Source organism: Hemiscyllium ocellatum, chromosome 35 (assembly GCF_020745735.1).
Source record: "Hemiscyllium ocellatum isolate sHemOce1 chromosome 35, sHemOce1.pat.X.cur, whole genome shotgun sequence".
NCBI lineage: Eukaryota > Metazoa > Chordata > Chondrichthyes > Orectolobiformes > Hemiscylliidae > Hemiscyllium > Hemiscyllium ocellatum.
The window spans coordinates 13,193,432-13,214,165 of NC_083435.1; the positions used below are offsets into that span (position 1 = coordinate 13,193,432).

At 44.7% G+C, this 20,734-nt stretch overlaps 1 protein-coding gene across 3 annotated transcripts in view; it reads left to right on the forward strand.

The window, feature by feature from the left end:
* Positions 1 to 20,734, forward strand: part of LOC132832838 (histone-lysine N-methyltransferase EHMT2-like) — a 94,117-nt gene that overhangs the window by 41,682 nt on the left and 31,701 nt on the right. For 2 of the 3 annotated variants that reach the window (XM_060851015.1, XM_060851016.1), the window contains 8 exons: positions 694 to 839; positions 2,359 to 2,502; positions 3,826 to 4,052; positions 4,904 to 5,086; positions 6,151 to 6,233; positions 14,404 to 14,510; positions 19,183 to 19,305; positions 20,078 to 20,152. In XM_060851015.1, the coding sequence (XP_060706998.1) occupies positions 694 to 839; positions 2,359 to 2,502; positions 3,826 to 4,052; positions 4,904 to 5,086; positions 6,151 to 6,233; positions 14,404 to 14,510; positions 19,183 to 19,305; positions 20,078 to 20,152 (1,088 nt within the window). The remainder of the gene's footprint in view (positions 1 to 693; positions 840 to 2,358; positions 2,503 to 3,825; positions 4,053 to 4,903; positions 5,087 to 6,150; positions 6,234 to 14,403; positions 14,511 to 19,182; positions 19,306 to 20,077; positions 20,153 to 20,734) is intronic. The other variant, XM_060851017.1, reaches the window with a different exon arrangement.

A 20,734-nucleotide genomic window follows, 5' to 3' on the forward strand; every position in this document is an offset into this window, starting at 1 on the left:
AGGGCAGCAGATACAGGAGAACACCACCACGTGGAAGTTCACCACCAAGCAGCTAACTGACTTGAAAATATCGCACTGTTGCTTCAGCATCAATGGGTCAAACTTTGACCTCTTCCCCCTAAGATCTAGCTAAGCACATGGACTGCAGCATTTCAAGAAGGCAGCTCACCACCACCTTCTCGAGAGCATCTAGTGTTGCGCCATAAACACTGGCCCAGACAGCGATACACATCCCATAAATGAATTTGTTCATAAATTGAGGATTCCGGAATCCAAGTCTCCACACAGCTGCTTAGTTAACCTGTTCCCTTGCCCTGTTTCTGTTGTTTTGCTGTTGTTACATTCCGTAAATGAGCTTTATTCTCAGGACAAATATAGCTGAATCAGAAGATAAAGTGAAGAATGACTGACTGTCATAAAGGAGAATCATTTCCTTTCTTTTCTCTTCTTCCTATACCATATGCTCCCAATTTCCCTGCCCTATTAGAAGTCAGACAGTCTGTTCCTCCCCAAACCCTCAGCTCCGCCCTCTGTCTCATTATCACAACCACCAATGCCACCAGCCCCATCTCCTCAGGCACAACCTCCACCCATCTCCGCATCCTCTGTCTCTCCAGGTGCTTTTCCTTTGTCTGTTATAATTAAACCCCTTTTCAATGGGGCCTGGTTAAACTCTCCAAATCATTTCTCCAGGGGTGTCCAATGATGCCAGCTCCATGGAAACGGATCGGTTTGAGGAGCTGCCGCTGTGCAGCTGCCGAATGGAGGCCCCAAAGATTGACCGCATCACTGAGCTCTCCAACAACAAGTGCATGGCGACTGAGAGCACCGATGGACAGGTGAGAGAGATGGGTGTGCCTGCCACAGGCTGACCACTCTGCACACTGGTGACAGGAAAACCTAACGTTATCAACCATCCTTTATAACCAAATTAAACTCCTCCCCAACAGGTTTCCCACCGGCATTCAATTAGCAAGCAGTTGTGAAAAGGTAGAGTGGGTCATATTAGGGGAAAAAAGGGAGATGTACTTTTAAAAGCACAGGGCAGGGCTAGAAAGCTAAACAGTTCTTTGTATCATGTTTGTAGGATGCTGATGAAATACAAGTGTGGGATGATGGGTGGAATGAAGATTGAAAAGAATGTACCACAATGTGTTTCGAATGGATAAATTCTGGTTTGGTTATTTGCGTCGAACTGGAGGGGCTGGTTATGCCTGAAGGGCTGACCGTAATCTTCAAATCTTCCCTCGATTCTAAGAGAGAGGCAAGAGGATTGGAAATTGCCAAATATGATACCATTATTCACGAAAGGGTGTGAGAACTTCCTTAGCAATTGATTTGGATTGTAAACACCATGATCAGGAAACAAACAAATCAACAGGCATTTGAAAAGATTTGAGTTAGTGAAGGAGGGTTTTGTTAAAGGTATGATTTAATATAATTGAATCTTTGGATGAAGTCACAAGAAGATTGATGATGGGAAAGCAATGGATGTTGTCTCTATGGGCTATAAGAAACCATACAGCAAAGTACCACATCAGCAAATGCAATGTTATCACTTTCTACAAAGGGAATGTTTTACTCAGAAGTTTGAGTGTCTTTCGAACTGTCTTCCTGAGCGTACAGTGCAGGCAGGGACATTGAGCATTTTTACACTGTTGACAGAGATGTATGATGTGCAAGAGAGGTAAGGATTATCGGCAGAGGCCATGTGGAATTAAGGCCACAGTCAGGTCAGACATAATATTGGTGAAAGGCAGAACAGGTTGAAGGGGCCCAGCGGCTGCCTTCTCCTCCTTTTGTGTGTTCTTCTGTAATCGAATTAAGGTTAAACAAATTAAGGCTCATGGGATTGGTGGATTGAGTGTTCTTAAAAAAAAATTACGGAAAACAGTGAGTCGTGAGAAATAGTTATTTGAACAGACTGGAGATGGTCAACATGTTCCCTGAGGGTCGGTGCTAGGATCACTGCTATTTCCTAACACTGTGCTGTATAATGGTCTTGGATTCCGAAATGCAGAGTAAAATTTCAAAATTTGTGAATGGTACCCAGCTTGTCAGTCTGGCAATAGAAAAATTCCATTGTTAATGAACATGGTAAAGGTCCAAAAAGATCCTTAAGGGCACCATTAGTCACATCCTGCCTTTGCAAGTATCTATTTGTCATTCCTACTTTGTGGCCTTCTACTCAACCAGTTTCCAAACCGGTCTTCGATTCCACGAGCTTCGACTTTAGTTGACGCAATCTTGGGAGGGATTTTATCAAATGCCTCTTAATATGGCTGTATTTGATGATCGATTACCTATAATAGGGAATGGCAAGGTTTACAGTTTACTGTTTCTTTTCTGTCTTCCCAGCTGAGTGGCTGCAGTAACAGCATCACCAAATGTGAGACAATGAGACCGTCCAGTCGAGTGCCGCTGATGGTCCTGTGTGAAGTGCACAGGGCTCGAATGGTGAAACACCATTGCTGTCCAGGCTGTGGCTACTTCTGTACAGCGGTAAGTCCAGAAAAGTGAGCTAGGGGAAATAAACATTGATGTCTCGAAAACGGTCCACATCACTGAAGAATTAGTAAAAAAACATTAAAGGTGGATAAATCTCCAAGACCTGATCAAGTGTATCCCAGAATATTGTGGGAAGTCAGGAAAGAAATTGCGGGGGCCCCTCAGCAGGGATCATTTCTCATTGATAGCCACAGATGAGGTGCAGGATGACCTTTATATATTTTGTGCTTTTATTTAAGAAAATCTGTCTGGGAACTATAATCCTGTGAGTTTGACATCAGTTACGGCTAAGTTGTTGAAGGGTATTCTGAGGGACAGGATTTACATGCATTTGGAGATGCATTAAGGATAGTCAACCTGGCCTTGAGTGAGAAACCAAGTCTCTCAAACTTGATCGAGTTTTTGAGGACGTAACCAGGAAGATTGAGGGCAGAGTGGTAGACTTTGTCGACTTGCACCAATTAGTAACATTAGGTCTCATGCATTTCAGCATACAAAATTAGCTTGAGGGTGGTGGTCGAGGGTTTTTTGGACTGGATGCCTGTCACCAGCAGTGTTCCGCAGGGATCAGTGCTGGGTCCACTTTTGTAATTTTGATGAACAATTTGTTTGGGAATTCAAGAGGCATTGTTCGTAAGTCTGGCGGTACAGTCGACAGTGAAGAAGGTTATCTAAGATTACACAGCAATTTGAGATTTTGGAGAAGATTTGTAACACAGGTTGTGGATCAAGTTGTAAAGTTTGCTCTACAACCCGAGCTCCAAACACCAGTTCAGTGAGCAAATTTACAACCTGATTACAGAGGCATCTTGATCAGTTAGGCCAATGGGCTGAGAAGTGGCAAATGCAGTTTAATTTGGATAAATGTAAGGCATCGCATTTTGGTAAAGCAAACAAGGGCAGGACTAGTACAGTTAATAGTAGGGCCGCAGATAGTGTTGTCAAACAGAGAGACCTGGGGGTTCTGGTACATAGTTCTTTGAAAGTTGCATCACAGATAGACCGGGTAGAATTCAGAATTGGTGCAATGTGATACTTCATTCTTCCCTTTTACCTTAAATTGAAGAGACAGTCCCAAACATAACATCCTTATGAACCTCAAACTTGCAACATCTTTGCATGTCTGAAATCCAGTTACTATACACTGATTGTTTTGTTCGACTATGGTGAGGAGTGTTTTTTTTTGAGATGTGCCATTAAGATTTATTTTTCCTGCATCTCAATTTATCTACGACCTCCCGTTATACTCTCTGTGAACGGTTGCCAGTGCTATTTGCGTGGCGCGTGTATGTGAGGCTTATTTTGGGCCATTTACAGGGATCGTTTCTGGAGTGTCACCCGGACTTCAGGATCACTCACCGTTTTCACAAGAGCTGCGTTTCCCAACTGAATGGGATGATCTTCTGCCCACATTGTGGGGAGGATGCCTCTGAAGCACAGGAGATCACAGTGGCTAAAGCAGATACATCCAGCATGGTACCGGTGCCAGCACCTCCCAGCCAGGAGCACCTGATGAACGGCAGAGCCGACACCACACACGCTAGGTGAGCAGGAGCAGATTATTGGCTGCCGAGCTCTGAATGTATAGGGGGAAGTCACAATCACACTAACGCACACCAAATGCTGTTCGTCAATCACCTCCAGATCCCCTGACATTTTACCATCTCATAACCCTGAGGTCAGCCAAAACTCCAGAGGTGCAGCAAGTCCCATTCTACAATGGCTCCCTAGTTCAGCAATGTATTTGTTTCAATTTTCTTTCAGGTTTGTTTCCAAGCCCCTCTTTGACTTCCCTCGTTCCTGTCTCTGTAACATCCTTAAGCTCAACAACCGTCCGAAACATCTGTGCTCCATCAATCCCAGTGTTCAGTCTCTCTCTCTTTCTCTCTGTCTCTCTCTCTCTGTCTGTCTGTCTCTCTCTCTCTCTCTCTCTCTCTCTGTCTGTCTCTCTCTCTCTCTGTCTGTCTGTCTCTCTCTCTCTCTATCTCTCTGTCTCTGTCTCTCTTCCCTTTAACCCGTCTATTCTCTCTTTTTTTCTCTCCCCCTCTGTCACTTTCTCTCTCTCTCACTTCCCCATCCCATCTGTTTTCTCTCAAGCCTGCTCCTTATTACTTTAATCACATTTTTGGTTTCTTGTTAATCGTCTCCTTGTGTGGCTCTCCAAATCACGTCAGGGCACTTTACTCAGTTAAATGAAGATTGCTGTTGATATATATTAAGATGAGGTATGATTGGAATTGCTTTAGGTCTTTCAGTGAGCTGTTTCTGTAGCTGGACTGAAACACTGTGTAATGTTGTAGTCAGACTCTGCTGAGCCCTTGCTCTGGACTGGGAGTGGCTGAAGTTACAACTTCCCTGTTGAAAGCCTCTGTAATGCCCTATTTTTCCTCTGAAGTGCTCGAATGAGTGGGAACGGAGAAGCAAAGAAATCGAGTCTGGAGCCCCCAGCAGACAGTATTGACAGCTCGGGCCCATCAATTGTCCTGTCGTCCGGAAAAACGCTGTCAGCTGTTGGACTTCCACCTGGACCTGGCAGAGAGGCTCTGGAGAAAGGGTTGGTTCTCCAACAAGCTGAGAGGTGAGTGGGAACTCTTCAGCAGAGTACTTGTACTCTTCGAAAGCTGAGGTGTCTGACTATGCGCACGCTGATATATTTTTCTGATCCAAAGGTAACAAAGTTTAAAAAAAGAAAGAAGCTTTTGTATTTCTCTTAAGAAGCTCCTATTTCTGACCATGAGTATGTGTGGACTGTTGTAGTGACTGTGTAACACCTGCTAGTGCTTCACTTGCTGGTGCTATACCACAACTGAAGCTGCTGTATCACAACTGCCAGTGCCATACCTGAGCTGCTAGTGCTCCAGTGCCAATGCTTTATGGCCTTTAGTGCTGCACGTGGGCTGAAGGTGCCACATTTGCCAGTGCTGAACTGAGGTGTTTCTGAGCTGTTGGTACTGTACCTAAGCTGGTGGTGTCACACTTGCTGGTGCTATGCTTAAATTGCATCTGAGCTACTGATGCCATAACTACCTGGTGCAATATTATGTGTTACCAATGCACTGTGTAGCTAGTGTTTGCATTCTACATGGCAACCCAACCTTCGGCAAACCCTTCTTTTCCTTTCATTCATGTGGTCTTATCTATCTTTCCCTCAGTTACATCTGTGCTACTCATATGAACGACTCCATGTGATAGTGATTTCCGCATCCCAACCACTGGATAAAGAAGTTTCTTCTGAATTCTCTATTGAACTTCATTGAGATTTCTGACTCTAGTTTTTGCTTCAAGTGGAAGCACCTTCATCTGTCCTTAGGAATCTTTTTATCACATTAAAGAGCTTGAATGGGTCACCATTTGGTTTCTCCCCTATAACTGTGAAACAATATCCCAATCCAGCCTTGACTGAGGCGGACTGTCACAGCCCAGATTTTCCTGCAGCTCCATCTCCGTCTCCAACCTGACATTGCCTTCACTTGCTCATCATTGGTCAATCCACATTGACGGGGCAAATGGAGTCTAATGCAGGTTGAAGATCTCACCACAATTCTTTGGGGGGATGGTGTCATCATTCTCTGTTGTGAAATATCGATGTTTGTGTGACTGGATTTTATGTGGAGCGACCAATCTGACTGTCTTCCCTCACAGGCGGAAGAAACTGCGATTTCACCCACGACAGCTATACCTTTGGGCCAAGCAGGGTGAACTGCAGAAAGTGCTGCTCATGCTGCGTAAGTGCATTTGGCATTTTTCATCCCTTTTGTCTTGTTTTCCTTGTAGGTAAGCAGTGTCTGTTGTGACAGAATTTTGAAAGATTGAAATTCTCTTGTAGGAGTGGGTGAGGGCTTGCAGTTAAGTATAGCAGGAGCATATGCACTCTTGATAGAGTCGCAGAATATGTAATGCACAGGAGACCAGCTGGCCCATCTTGCTGGCTGCTGTCTTCTTGGGGAAAGTGTTCTTTCCTTTTTCCGTTGGTGTTGCTGGCAAGGCATTCGTTGACTGTGTTTAATCATCCATGGAAGCAATTTAGAGTTGACCAAGTTGCTGTGGGTGTGGAGTCACACGCAGATCAGATCAGTGAAAGATGGCAGACTCCTTTCACAGAAGGGTATGCATTAACCTGATAATAATACATGGTATTTCACAGTCGCCATTACTGAGACTCATCTTTAACTTTCCATTTTATTTGATAAACAATTGAATTTATTAATTTATTTTAAGTAGTCATTTGGTGGTACAGAACTTGAATATTGCTAAAAGGCACAGTTTTGACCAAAAGGATATTTGCAAGAATGACAATGCAAGAAGAACAACTTTGTATACTGTGTGTAAAAGGAGTGCTGAAAATGTGTTGCTGGAAAAGTGCAGCGGGTCAGGCAGCATCCAAGGAACAGGAAATTCGACATTTCGGACAAAGCCCTTCATCAGGAATGAGGAAAGTGTGTCCAGCAGGCTAAGATAAAAGGTAGGGAGGAGGGACTTGGGGGAGGGGCGATGGAGATGTGATAGGTGGAAGGAGGTCAAGGTGTACACGAGTAGTGCCTCCCACCCTTCCACCTCCTCTAACCTAATAATAAGACCAATTGTGACTAGCGGGTAAGTGCTGCATTTTCCTTGTTTGTTTCTTTAGATTTAGTTGGTTTTTGTTTTTTTTTAAGGAAAGCTTACTTTTAGAGGGATGGCAGTGCAGAGAGGGCAATGTTCCTCTTGCAACATGTATGAGCTGAGGGAAGCCATCAGCGTCCCTGCTGAGTACACTTGCAAGAAGTGCACCCATCTCCAGCTCCTCCAAACCCGTGTTAGGGAACTGGAGCTGGAGTTGGATGAACTGCGGATCATTCGGGAGGCAGAGGAGGTCATAGATCGGAGCTATAGGCAAGTAGTTACTCCGAAAGTTCAAGATAGATGGGTGACAGTGAGGGGGAGTGGGAGGAGGAAGCCAGTGCAGGGACCCCCTGCGGTCATTCCCCTCAAGAACAAGTATACCGTTTTGGATACTTGTGGGGGGGATGACTTACCAGGGGCAAGCAACGAGGTTCAGGCCTCTGGCACGGAGCCTGGCCCCGTTGCTCAGAAGGGTAGGGTGGAGAAAGGTAGAGCAATTGTTCTTGGGGACTCGATAGTGAGGGGTACAGACAGACGGTTTTGTGGGGGCGACAGGGACTCACGTTTGGTATGTTGCCTCCCAGGTGCAAGGGTACGTGATGTCGCTGATCGTGTTTTCCGGGTCCTTAAGGGGGAGGAGGAGCAGCCCCAGATCGTGGTCCACGTTGGCACCAACGATATAGGTAGGAAGAAGGGTGAGGATGTAAGGCAGGCTTTCAGGGAGCTAGGTTGGAAGCTCAGAGTTAGAACAAACAGAGTTGTAGTCTCTGGTTTGTTACCCGTGCCACGTGATAGAGAGTCGAGGAACAGGGAGAGAGAGCAGTTAAATGCGTGGCTACAGGGATGGTGCAGGAGGGAGGGATTCCGGTTTCTGGACAACTGGGGTCCTTTCTGGGGAAGGTGGGACCTCTATAAAAAGGATGGTCTACACTTGAACCTGAGGGGCACCAGTATCCTTGGGGGGAGGTTTGCTAGTGCTCTTTGGGAGGGTTTAAACTAACTCCGCGGGGGCATGGGAACCAGGACTGTAGCTTTAGGGTACAGGACCTTGAGTGTAGGGAGGTTAGGAATAATGCAGCGATCTCTAAGGAGGGTGCCTGTAACCAGAAAGGTGGATTGAAGTGTGTATACTTCAATGCCAGAAGTATAAGGAATAAGGTAGGTGAACTTGCAGCGTGGGTTGGTACCTGGGACTTCGATGTTGTGGCCATTACAGAGACGTGGGTAGAACAGGGACAAGAATGGCTGTTGCACGTTCCAGGGTTCAAATGTTTTAGTAGGATCAGACATGGGGGTAAAAAAGGGGGAGGCGTGGCATTACTTGTCAAAGACAGTATCACAGCAGTGGAATGGACGATGGAAGAGGACTTGCCATCTGAGGTAGTTTGGGCTGAGGTTAGAAATAGGAAAGGTGAGGTCACCCTGTTAGGTGTTTTCTACAGGCCTCCTAATAGTCCTAGAGAAGTAGAGGATAATATTGCGAGGATGATTCAGGAAAAGAGTGAAGGTAGCAGGGTGGTTGTTATGGGGGACTTTAACTTCCCAGATATTGACTGGGAGAGCTATAGCTCGAGTTCATTAGATGGGTCGGTGTTTGTACAATGTGTGCAGGAGGGTTTCCTGACACAATATGTCGACAGGCCAACAAGAGGGGAGGCTATATTGGATTTGGTTCTAGGTAATGAACCAGGCCAGGTGTTAGACTTGGAGGTAGGTGAGCACTTCGGGGACAGTGACCACAACTCGGTGACTTTTACTTTAGTGATGGAGAGGGATAATCGTGTGCCGCAGGGCAAGAGCTATAGCTGGGGGCAGGGAAATTATGATGCAGTGAGGCATGACTTAGGATGTGTGGATTGGAAAAACAGGCTTCAAGAGAAGAACACTAATGAGATGTGGGGAGTGTTCAAGGAGCAGCTACTGCGTGTCCTCGATAGGTATGTACCAGTCAGGCATGGTGTAAAGGGCCTTGTGAGGCAGCCGTGGTTTAGTAAGGAATTGGAGTCCCTTGTGAAAGGGAAGAAGGCGGCATATGTAAAGATGAGGCGTGAAGGTTCAGTAGGGGCGATTGAGAGTTATAAGGTAGCCAGGAAGGAGCTAAAGAGGGAGCTAAGAGAAGCGAGAAGGGGACATGAAAAGTCTTTAGCTGGTAGGATTAGGGAAAACCCAAAGGCTTTCTATAGGTATGTCAAGAATAAAAGGATGACTAGGGTAGGTATCGGTCCAGTCAAGGATAGTAGTGGGAAGTTGTGTGTGGAGGCGGAGGAGATTGGAGAGACATTAAATCAGTACTTTTCATCAGTATTCACTCAGGAACAGGACACTGTTGCTGATGTGAATATGGAATCACAAATAATTAGAATGGATGCCCTGGAAATATGCAGGGAAGAGGTTTTGGGAATATTGGAAAGGATGAATATAGATAAGTCTCCTGGGCCTGATGGCATTTACCCCAGGATCCTATGGGAAGCTAGGGAGGAGATAGCAGAGCCATTGGCCTGGATTTTTATGTCGTCGTTGTCAACAGGAATAGTACCAGAGGACTGGAGGATAGCGAATGTGGTCCCATTGTTCAAGAAAGGGAGTAGGGATAGCCCTAGCAACTATAGGCCAGTGAGTCTGACTTCAGTGGTGGGCAAAGTCTTAGAGAGAATGGTAAGGGATAAGATTTATGAACATCTGGGTAGGAATAACGTGATCAGGGATAGCCAGCATGGTTTTGTGAAGGGCAGGTCGTGCCTCACAAACCTTATTGAGTTCTTTGAGTAGGTGACCAAGGAAGTGGATGAGGGTAAAGCAGTAGATGTTGTGTATATGGATTTTAGTAAGGCGTTCGATAAGGTTCCCCATGGTAGGCTAATGCTAAAACTTCGGAGGTATGGCATTGAGGATACATTAGAGGTTTGGATTAGGAATTGGCTGGCTGGAAGGAGACAGAGGGTAGTAGTTGATGGATTATGTTCATCTTGGAGCGCAGTTACTAGCGGTGTACCACAAGGATCTGTTTTGGGACCATTGCTTTTTGTTATCTTTATAAATGATCTAGAGGAAGGACTTGAAAGCTGGGTAAGCAAGTTTGCGGATGACACAAAAGTCGGTGGAGTTGTGGATAGTGAGGAAGGAAGTGGTAGGTTACAGCGGGATATAGATAAGTTGCAGAGCTGGGCGGAAATGTGGCAAATGGAATTCAATGTAGCTAAGTGCGAAGTCGTTCACTTTGGTAGGAATAACAAGATGATGGATTACTGGGCTAATGGTAGGCTACTTGGTAGTGTGGATGAGCAGAGGGATCTTGGTGTCCATGTACACAGATCTCTGAAAGTTGCCACCCAGGTAAATAGTGCTGTGAGGAAGGCATATGGTGTACTGGGCTTTATTGGCAGAGGAATTGAGTTCCGGAGTCCTGAGGTCATGTTGCAGTTGTATAAGACTCTGGTGCGGCCTCATCTGGAGTATTGTGTGCAGTTTTGGTCGCCATACTATAGGAAGGATGTGGAAGCTTTAGAACGAGTGCAGAGGAGGTTTACCAGGATGTTGCCTGGAATGGTAGGAAAATCTTATGAGGAAAGGCTGAGGCACTTGGGGCTGTTCTCATTGGAGAAGAGAAGGTTTAGGGGAGATCTGATAGAAGTGTATAAGATGATTAGGGGTTTAGATAGGGTAGATACTAAGAACCTTTTACCGCTAATGGAGTCAGGTGTTACTAGGGGACATAGCTTTAAATTAAGGGGTGGTAGGTATAGGACAGATGTTAGGGGTAGATTCTTCACACAGCGGGTTGTGAGTTCATGGAATGCCCTGCCCGTATCAGTGGTGAACTCTCCTTCTTTATGGTCATTTAAGCGGGCATTGGATAGGCATTTGGAAGTTATTGGGCTAGTATAGGTTAGGTAGGATTCGGTCGGCGCAACATCGAGGGCCGAAGGGCCTGTACTGCGCTGTATCCTTCTATGTTCTATGTTCTATGTTCTATGTGAGGGTGATAGGCCGGAGTGGGGTGGGGGCGGAGAGGTCAGGAAGAAGATTGCAGGTTAGGAGGGCGGTGCTGAGTTCAAGGGAATCGACTGAGACAAGGTCGGGGGAGGGGAAATGAGGAAACTGGAGAAATCTGAGTTCATCCCTTGTGGTTGGAGGGTTCCCAGGCGAAAGATGAGGCACTCTTCCTCCAACTGTCGTGTTGTTATGTTCTGGCGATGGAGGAATCCAAGGACCTGCATGTCCTTGGTGGAGTGGGAGGGGGAGTTAAAGTGTTGAGCCACGGGGTGGTTGGGTTGGTTGACTTTTCTCATTCCTGATGAAGGGCTTATGCCTGAAACGTCGAATTTCCTGTTCTTTGGATGCTGCCTGACCTGCTGCGCTTTTCCAGCAACACATTTTCAGCTCTGATCTCCAGCATCTGCAGACCTCACTTTCTCCCCGTAAAAGGAGTGCTATCAACCATCATTTCACAATCTCCATTGCAAAGTTTGTAGCAAATAGAGACCACTTGCCAACCAGTTAACTCTCTTCTCATAAACTGTAAAGCATTGCTTTCCTATCGTTGGCACTCTGAAGGCCATGGCGAGTGGAAGATGAAAACAGTTAACAAGATATGTTTTTTATTTGGAGAAAGGTCAATCTAATTTAGATTCCACCAGTTGCCATGGTGGAATTTGAAACCTGGGCCACTGGATTACCAGTCCACTGCTACATCACAAATGCATTTAGCTGCTCTGAATTTTTCATGCAACCCATAAATTTCTTGTCTCAAACATTTATCCAGTTTCCTTTTCTGAATTATGATAGAGGAATGAAGGAAGTTCACGAGGAAACTTAAGAAAGCATTTAGAAGGCCAAACAGGGGCATTAGAAAGGACTTCCGAACAGGATTAGGGAGAATTCTAAGATATTTTATAAATACGTTAAACATAAGAGGTTAACCAGGAAATGAGTAGGGCCCATTAGGGACCAAGGGAGCAACCTATATGTGAAGCCGCAGGATATTGGAAGGGTGTTGAAAGAATACTGCTCTTCAGTTTTCACTCTGGAAAAGGACAACTTAGGTACAGAATTCAGGAAAAGGGACTGTGAAGAATTTGTACTGTTTGACATAGAAAACGGGGCGGTATTGGACACTCTCTGTTGGGCTTACAAACAGACAAATCCCATGGCCCAGGTTATTGCAGGAGGCGAGGCAGGAAATTGCTCAATTTTAATTCGTTTCTGGCCATGAGGTAGTACCAGAGCACTGGAGGATTGCCAATATGGTTCAACTTTTAAGAGGGATGGTAACAATGAACCAGGAAATTTCAGACCAGTGAGACTCGCGTCAGCAGTAAGGAAACTATTAGAGAAAATTCTGAAGGAACAATTTAACACCTACTTGGAAAAGCATGGGTTGATTAGGGATGGTTAACATGGCTTTGTCAGAGGATGTCACACCTAACAAATCTGTTAGAATGTTTTTGAAAATGTGATCATGTGGATGAGGGAAGTTCGGTTGATGCAGGTTATATGGATTTTAGCAAAGCTTTTGTCAAGGTCCCACATGGGGCACTGAGAAGGTTAAAGCACACGGAATTGAGGGAAATTTGGCAAGATGGATCAGAAACTGGCTTAGTAATGGGACACAAAGGGTAGTGGTAGAAGGCTATTTGAGTGACTGGAGGCCGGTGTCAAGCTGTGTACCACAAGGATCAGTACTGGGACTCTTACAGTTATACGTGTAAATGATAGCAGTGAAAATGTAGGGGATGTTCAGCAGATTGGCAGATGACACCATGATTAGAAGACTGATCAATAACAAATAACATGATTGTAGCTAATAAGAAGATACAGGTGGATTGTCAGATGGACAGACCAGTGGCAGATGGTATTTAGCCCTGGTAAGTGTGAGGTAATGTACTTTGGGAGAAGAAACAAGAGAAGGATGCATTTAATGAATCGCAGGACCCTGCGTAGCTTAGAGGAACCGAGATCTTGGGGTAATTATTCACAAATCCCTGAAGTCGGCAGAATATGTGAATAGGAAGCATATGGGACACTTGCTTCCATCAGTCTTGACATAGAGTTTAAGAGCAAGGAGTTGGAGTTGTACAGAGCGTTGGTCAGGCCACTACTGGAGTTCTGTATGTGGATCTGGTCATCTCACTGCAGTAAGAATGGGGTAGCACTGGAGGAATATAGAGAATGTTCAGCAGGATGTTGCCTGGGAATCAGAAATTAAGTCATAAGGAGAGACTAGATCAGCTTGGATTGTTTTCTAGAGAACAGAGAAGACTAAGCTGGGGCATGATTGAGATGTGTAAGATTGAGGGGCATGGACAGGGGAAATAGAGAGCAGCTGTTCCCCTTGGTTGAGGGTCAGTCAGGATAGGGCATGGCTTTAGGGTAAGGGGCAGGAAGTTCAGAGGGGATTCAGGAAAAACCTAGACTCCGGGTGATGGGAATCTGGAATGCACTGCCTGGGAACGTAATGGAGGCCAGAAACCTTGTAAGCTTTTAAAAATGTTTGGATGAGCACTTCAAATATCATAGCGTTCAGAGCTATGGAGCAAGTGCAGGAAATTGGGATTAACACACTTTTAGTAGTAGTTATATTGGCGCAGACTCTGGTAGAATCTTTGAATCTCTTCCACTGCCCTTTTAGGAAGAACATACCAGATTGCCACAACTTATCACGTTTCCTCATCTTGTCTCCAGTTCAGTTGTTGATGGTCTTAAACCTGTGTCCTTTGGTTACCTCCTGCTGCTCCAGAAACTATTTCTCTTCCCAAAACAGTTTGTAGTTTTGAAAACCCCGATTAAATTAGCCTAGAACCTGCTCTGGCTAAAGAAGAAGACATCTCCAAAACGCAACGGGCAGAAAGACGCACATGTACACAGAAGTGCACAAGCACGCAGACAGACATACTCACAGCTAGACACATAAAAGCTCTAACCTGGGCTGAACAGGTGAAATGTCCGACTGTCATGGTCATCGGTTTTGAATTCACGTGGCAAGTGGGGGCTTAGTTGCGTAACTGAGGCCTGTGGTGAGAGACATTTCCCCAGTAAAGGCTCAGATCCACAAGGTAGGGTGGAGGAAATACTGGCTGCTAAAGGTCCCATCGAAAGATTCCCACTGGTGCTCATTTTTTTTAAAATGCCTTGGGTATTTTGGTGTAGCAGTGTGGCAACTGGAAAAGGGCTGAGGTGGTAGGCGAATGTTGGGAAGATAAAATGTCATTGCAGTTGGGGGTGCAGATGATGTTGTTACATCTTGTTGTCTCACTATTAATTTTTAATCTTTGTTTTTTTAATGCCTCTTCCCAGTGGACGACCATGATCCAAACTTCCAGACAGACCAGCAGAGCAGACGCATGCCACTCCATGCAGCCGCCCAGAAGGGTTACCTGGAGATCTGCCACATCCTGCTGCAGGTGAGAGAACACTAACGGTTTGCATGTCAAATGTGAGCGCGCACAAAGACAGGAGTTCTGACAGGGTTGTAGTTGTGCTTTGGAGTGTGTTGAGGGTGTGCTGGTTATGTCAGATACTGGTCTGTCTTGTCTGTTGATATGTGGACTGCTACTGCTCACAGAGAACGTGATTTAGGAAGTTTTATTTAATGTATTTTGAAACAAATGAATAAAAGTGTGCAACTGTGTTCAGGTGGCTCTGACGAGCAGCAATATACCATTTACCTCCAGAGGCTTACTCCATTCACGCCGTGCAGTTGAACATGACTGATCTCTGGTTTCAGCCCTACTCACCTGCCTGCTTTCGCACTCTATATCTGTTGATTCCCAGTGAGACCAAAAATACATCTATCCTAACTGTAAACATACTTCATGAAAATGCATCTGCAACTATTGAGTTTGAGAATTCACAACTCTTTAAGTGAATTCTCCTTATTGCAGTCTTAGACGACTGGCCAACCGTGAATGGGTGTTTCGTTGAACCAATAAGGATCTAGTGCAGAACCATCGGTGAACTATTGGGAAGTGCAAGAATCCAGTACAGAAAGGTCTACACTGCTGGTCTGAGGCAATGGACGAGCTCTGGTATGACTGCTTGGGGTCAGTGGACTGGACCATAATCAAGAATTCAGTGGCCAATCTAAATGAGTATGCCACTGCTGTCACTATTTCAGTAAGTATGCACAGGACTGCATGCTTAAGACGCTAATCCAAGTGTTCCCCCACCGGAAGCCTTGGATAATCTGGAAGATCCACTCCCTACTGAAGTCCAGGCAAGAAATCTAGGTATGATCTTTACAAAGCCATCAAGGCCGCACTATCATCAATACCAGACTAAATTAGAATCTCGTACTAACCACACGAACACATGTCAACTGTAGCAAAGCTTACACAATACGACAGGCTACAAAGTGAAGTTGAGTAGAATCACTGACAGAAAGGCATCCACCCCCAACAAGCTCAATGCACTCTATGCTCATTTTGAACAGAAGGTCAATGAAATGGTGTCATCTGCCCTGACAGCCTCAGGTGCACCTGTACTCACAGTCACTGCCACAGATTGGCCTTCTTGAGAGTGAACCCACAGAAAGCGACTGGCCGGGATTGGGGTCCCTAGTTGTCTGCTCAGATCCTGTGTGAACCAGCTCGCGGGAGTGTTTGCATACATCTTTAACCCCTTCTTACTACCTGCTTCAAGAAGACCACTATCGCCCTGGTGCCAAAGAAAAAACAGGCAACATGCCTTAATGATTACCACCCGGTGGCTCTGACATCTATCATTATAGAGCTTCAGACGTTAGTAATGCCAGACATCAACTTCAGCATCCCAGATTGCCTTAATCCAGTACAACTAGCCTACCGTCGCGATAAGTCCTCGCCAGATGCCATCTCCCTGGCCCTTCGTTCATCCCTGGAACGTCTGGATAACAAGGGCACCTATATTGGTTTCCTATTTATTGACTTCAGCTCCACCTTCAACACCATAATTACAACCAAACTCATCTCCAAACTCTTAAGACCTCGGACTCTGATCACCCCTCTGCAACTTGACTTCCTGACTTGCAGATCACAATCATAAGGATAGGCAACAACAACTCCTTCACAATAGTCCTCAGCACTGGTGCCCTGCCAGGCTGATACTATACTCATAACACATTCGTGACTGTGTGGCCAAATTCAACTCTAACTCCATTTACAAATTTGCTGATGCCACCACTGTAGTGGGTCTGATCTCAAACAACAATGAGACAACGTATAGGAAAGAGAGAGCTTAGTGGCATGGTATAAAGACGATAATCTCTGCTTCAATGTCAGGAAAACTGGTCATTGACTTCAGGAAGCAGGAGTGGAGGACACACCCCTCTCTGTATCAGTGGTGCTGAGCTAGAGGTGATCGAGTGCTTCAAGCTTCTAGGAGTAAATACCACCATCAGTCTGTCCAGATGCATTCATATCGCTGCTCCCATCAAGAAAACACACCAATTCCTCTACATCCTCATAAAGCTAAGGAAATTTGGCATGTCCACGAAGGATCTTTCCAATTTTTATAGATTCACCATGACAGCTTATTCAGATCACAGCTTATTCAGATCACAGCTTGGTACAGCAACTGATCTGCACAAGACTGCAAGAAATTAAGGGTTGTCAACCCAGCCCAGTGCATCATGAAAACCACCTTCCTTCCTTTGACTCTATCTACACTTCCCATTGCCTCAAGAAAGCTATCAAAGACCCTTCCCATCCTGGTTATACTCTCTCCCACCCTCTTCTATCGGACAGAAGATACAAAAGTTTGAAAACACATGTACCAATAGATTTAAGAACAGCTTCTTGATGTTATCAGACTTATGAATGGACACCTCAACTCTTAGTGCTGATCTTTCTCTGCACCTTCTCTGTAGCTGTAACACTATATTCTGCATTCTGTTTTATTATCCTGATATACTTATGTAAAGTATGATTTGTCTGGTTAGCACACAAAAGAATACTTTTCACTGTATCTCAGTACATTAGACAATAACAAATCAAATCTAAGCAAAATCATTGAGAACAAGGAGGAACTGTTGGGTGTATTCCCATTGCTGAGTTCCCGGCTCTATTTTCCCTGCATTTATTTGCAGCTAGGGGACTTGTTCACTGCAATTTCCACTTCCACAGGCACCCTCTTGGCTATGATGCCATAGCCTGCAGTCGAGGCTGTTGTCGATGATTGGATATGGAATGGGGGTGAGGAGGAAAAAACTCTCAGCTGTTTGTGGAAGTATCCTCTCACGTGCTGCAAAGAGTGAAATTGTTCACCCTGTCTCTAAGAGTTCTGTTTTAGAGCTACCCCCAGTGTCACCGTCTGTTAGTATAGGTCGTTCCGCTATAATGCGTGTTTTGTTCATGCAAGTTCGCTATAATGCGATTGATGAATTGAGGACAATGTTTCTATAGAATTGACTGTATAGACAGAAAATTGAGTAGAATGGGCGAGGTTCAGGCCTTGGTCTAGACTGGGTTTAGACTGCCCAAAGGAGACTTTTGATCGGTGTATGGACAATTTTCTTACTGCAACGTAATCTTCTTAGAAACAGGAGGAGGCCAATCATTTCTTCTCTCGTGAGTTTATGTCTGACCCACGTCCTAACTCTAATCCATCTCTTGGGTCTATATTCCCGAATATCCTTGCTTAGCAAAAATATTTAACAATCTCAGATTTAAAACGATTTAGCTAAGATAACCTAACCTGACTGAGTTTTGTAGAAGAGTGTTCCATATTTCTACTGCCCTATGTGTGAAGAAGTGTTGCTCTGATTTTTCAGGTTGTGTCACCTTTTTGATTCAATTTGATTTTATTATTGTCCCATGTCATGATATACAGTGAAAAATATTGTTTTACATGCTATCTAGGCAAATCATACCTTACTTAAGGACATCAGTGTAATAAATCAGAATGCAGAATATAATGTTGCCTTGTCCTAGGCAACCCCAGGAGTGGATGAGGTTTCTGTCTCTCCTACATGCCCGGTTCCTCTGATGATCACAAAAGCCTCACTTCAAATAGACATCTTAACAATTTGTTTAATCGCAAATGTCATCTGTTGCCAGAAGTCTGACTGCTGTGGATCTCCATCCTTATCTGTTCTGTGCTGCCTTTACACATTCAACAACAATGCTGAGAATGTGTTGCTGGAAAAGCACAGCAGGTCAGGCAGCATCCAAGGAACAGGAAATTCGACGTTTCGGCCATAAGCCCTTCATCAGGAATCCTGATGAAGGGCTTATGCGTGAAACGTCGAAGTTCCTGTTCCTTGGATGCTGCCTGACCCGCTGCGCTTTTCCAGCAACACATTCTCAGCTCTGATCTCCAGCATCTGCAGACCTCACTTTTTCCTCGCACATTCAACAACAATCCACTGTATCCAACATTCATTTCCCATTGCTTCCTTTTTTTTTAATATTTCATCGATATTCCATCCAACAGTTGTCTTTATCTAACCCCATCTCTAATGGCGTGACAAGAATATCTCTGCTCTAGTTTTTCTTTTTGCAAGCCATTTCCTAACATTTCCTCATCAGTTTTCCTGACTGTAGGACATGCAAGGCAACTTCATATATGTCCACAATCTGGTATGCATTTGGTTTATCAACAGTTTGTTTTCCATGCAGATTAGTGAGTACTTAGCCATTTCAAAGAGAGTTGAGCATTGTGATTTGGCAGTGGTGGGGATTATGTTCGTATGTATGGTGAGGGAGGCAGGGCTGGTCTGTGTGGAAAGTTCCTGAAGGATCAAATGCCTACCTTAATGTATTATCCTTTAAAAGCAAAACTGTCAGCAAATATATGAAGACAGGTGATCATTGAGAGGACTTGAGGAGCCTCCTAAAGGAGCAGGCTGAGGAAGTCGATAGAGAGGGTTGGACAGGGAATTTCAAAGCTTTGGCTAAAAGCACTGCTGCCAGTGATGGTGCAATTGAAATTGGAGAAGTGCTCTCTCAGCTCTACTTGTGGAAGTGGCTGATTGCAACTGGAGAGGTGACCATTCCAGAACATCGTGACCCCAAACTTCCTAAATTGGTATTTCCTGTCTAATAAATCTGTTTAAGACAGGGGTATGTAAGATTGGCTTCTTTCTGTCCTTCCTGTTAGGCTGGTGCAACTGTTGACGTATGTGACAAGCTCCAGAGGACTCCATTAATGGAAGCCATCATGAACAACCATTATGACGTTGTCAAATTACTGGCCAAGCATGGGGCATGCGTCTTCCACAAGGTAACTATTTGCCAAAGATGTGGTGAGAAGAATGTTCCCAAATAGTTTCAGGACTCAAAAACAGAAATTGCTGGGAAAACTCAGCAGCTCTGGCCCTCCCTTCAGAGCACTGGACCAGAAAACGCTAACGCTGCTTTCTCTTCATAGATACTGCCAGACCTGCTGAGGTTTTCCAGCAATTTCTGATTTTCATTTCTGATTTTCAACATCAGTGGTTCTTTGTTTGTTTTTTTGTTTCTTTTTAAAGTTTCTGGACTAATTTGTTTTAGTGCAAATTCCATTGTATTATTCTGATCATACACACACATACCTTTCCGTAAAACACACGTTTTGTTAACCTGCACCACATGGATTGCAGCAATTCAAGAACGCTGAAAGGCAATTGGGGTTGCGCACTCTCATTCCATGACCTAATTGAGATGACTGTATCCTGCCGAAATGGATTGAAAGGGTACAGAATGGCACAGTTCAGAATTTATCCATTCAGCCCATCAAAACTGTGCTGCAAGTTTCAAGAAAATTTCAAGTTCTATAATATCCCATCTCAGTAGTTTAAGCCTCAAAAGTTTAACCACGTTTTGTTGGATGAACAAGTGTTATTACTGACTGGAGTTGCCCTGGTAATTATTGTCATTAGTATTTTGGGGTGGGGGTGTGCACAAGGGGTCCTGTGCATCAGAGATTATAACACCCTACTGTTGGGGAATCAAGCAAAATCATAGAATTGTGATGATTCAGGAGGAGGTCATTCAGCCTGTCTTGTTTGTGATAGGTCTCTGCAAGAACAGTTTCACCAAGTGCCGCCATTTTTCCCTTTCGTTGTAGCCCGGTAAATGCTTTTCCTCAGGTGATTATACAATTCACTTACAAATGTCTCAATTGAACTTACCTTCATTGTGCTCTCGGGTTAGTGCGTTCCAGATCCTAATCGCTCACTGCATGAAATTTTTTCCTCCTGCAACTTCATTTGTTTTACCAATTACCCTACGTCAGTGATCTCTGGTTCTCAATATTTACGCAATTGGCAATGGATTCTTCCAGTCTATTTTGTCCAGATCCTTTTTGATTTTGAATGCACCTATCGAACCTCCTCCCAACCTGAAGACCACAGCCTCTCTGGTCTATTCACACCTCTGAAGCCCTTGGTCATGATATCATAAATCTTTGTTCACTCTTGCTAGAGCTGCCATTTCCTGGCTGAGATGCAGTGAACCAGACCTAGGTATCATACCACAGTTAGTTCTCAAAGCACTGTTGCTCAGTCCTTTTGAGGAGAGGAGTTGGGAAGTCGTATGGATGTTGGTGAGGCCTTTTCTGGAGTACTGTGTCTAGTTCTGGTCACCCAGTTATAGGAAGGATATTATTAAGCTAGAGAGGGTTCAGAAGAGATTTACCAGGTATGGAAGGTTTGAGTAATAAGGAGAGGCTG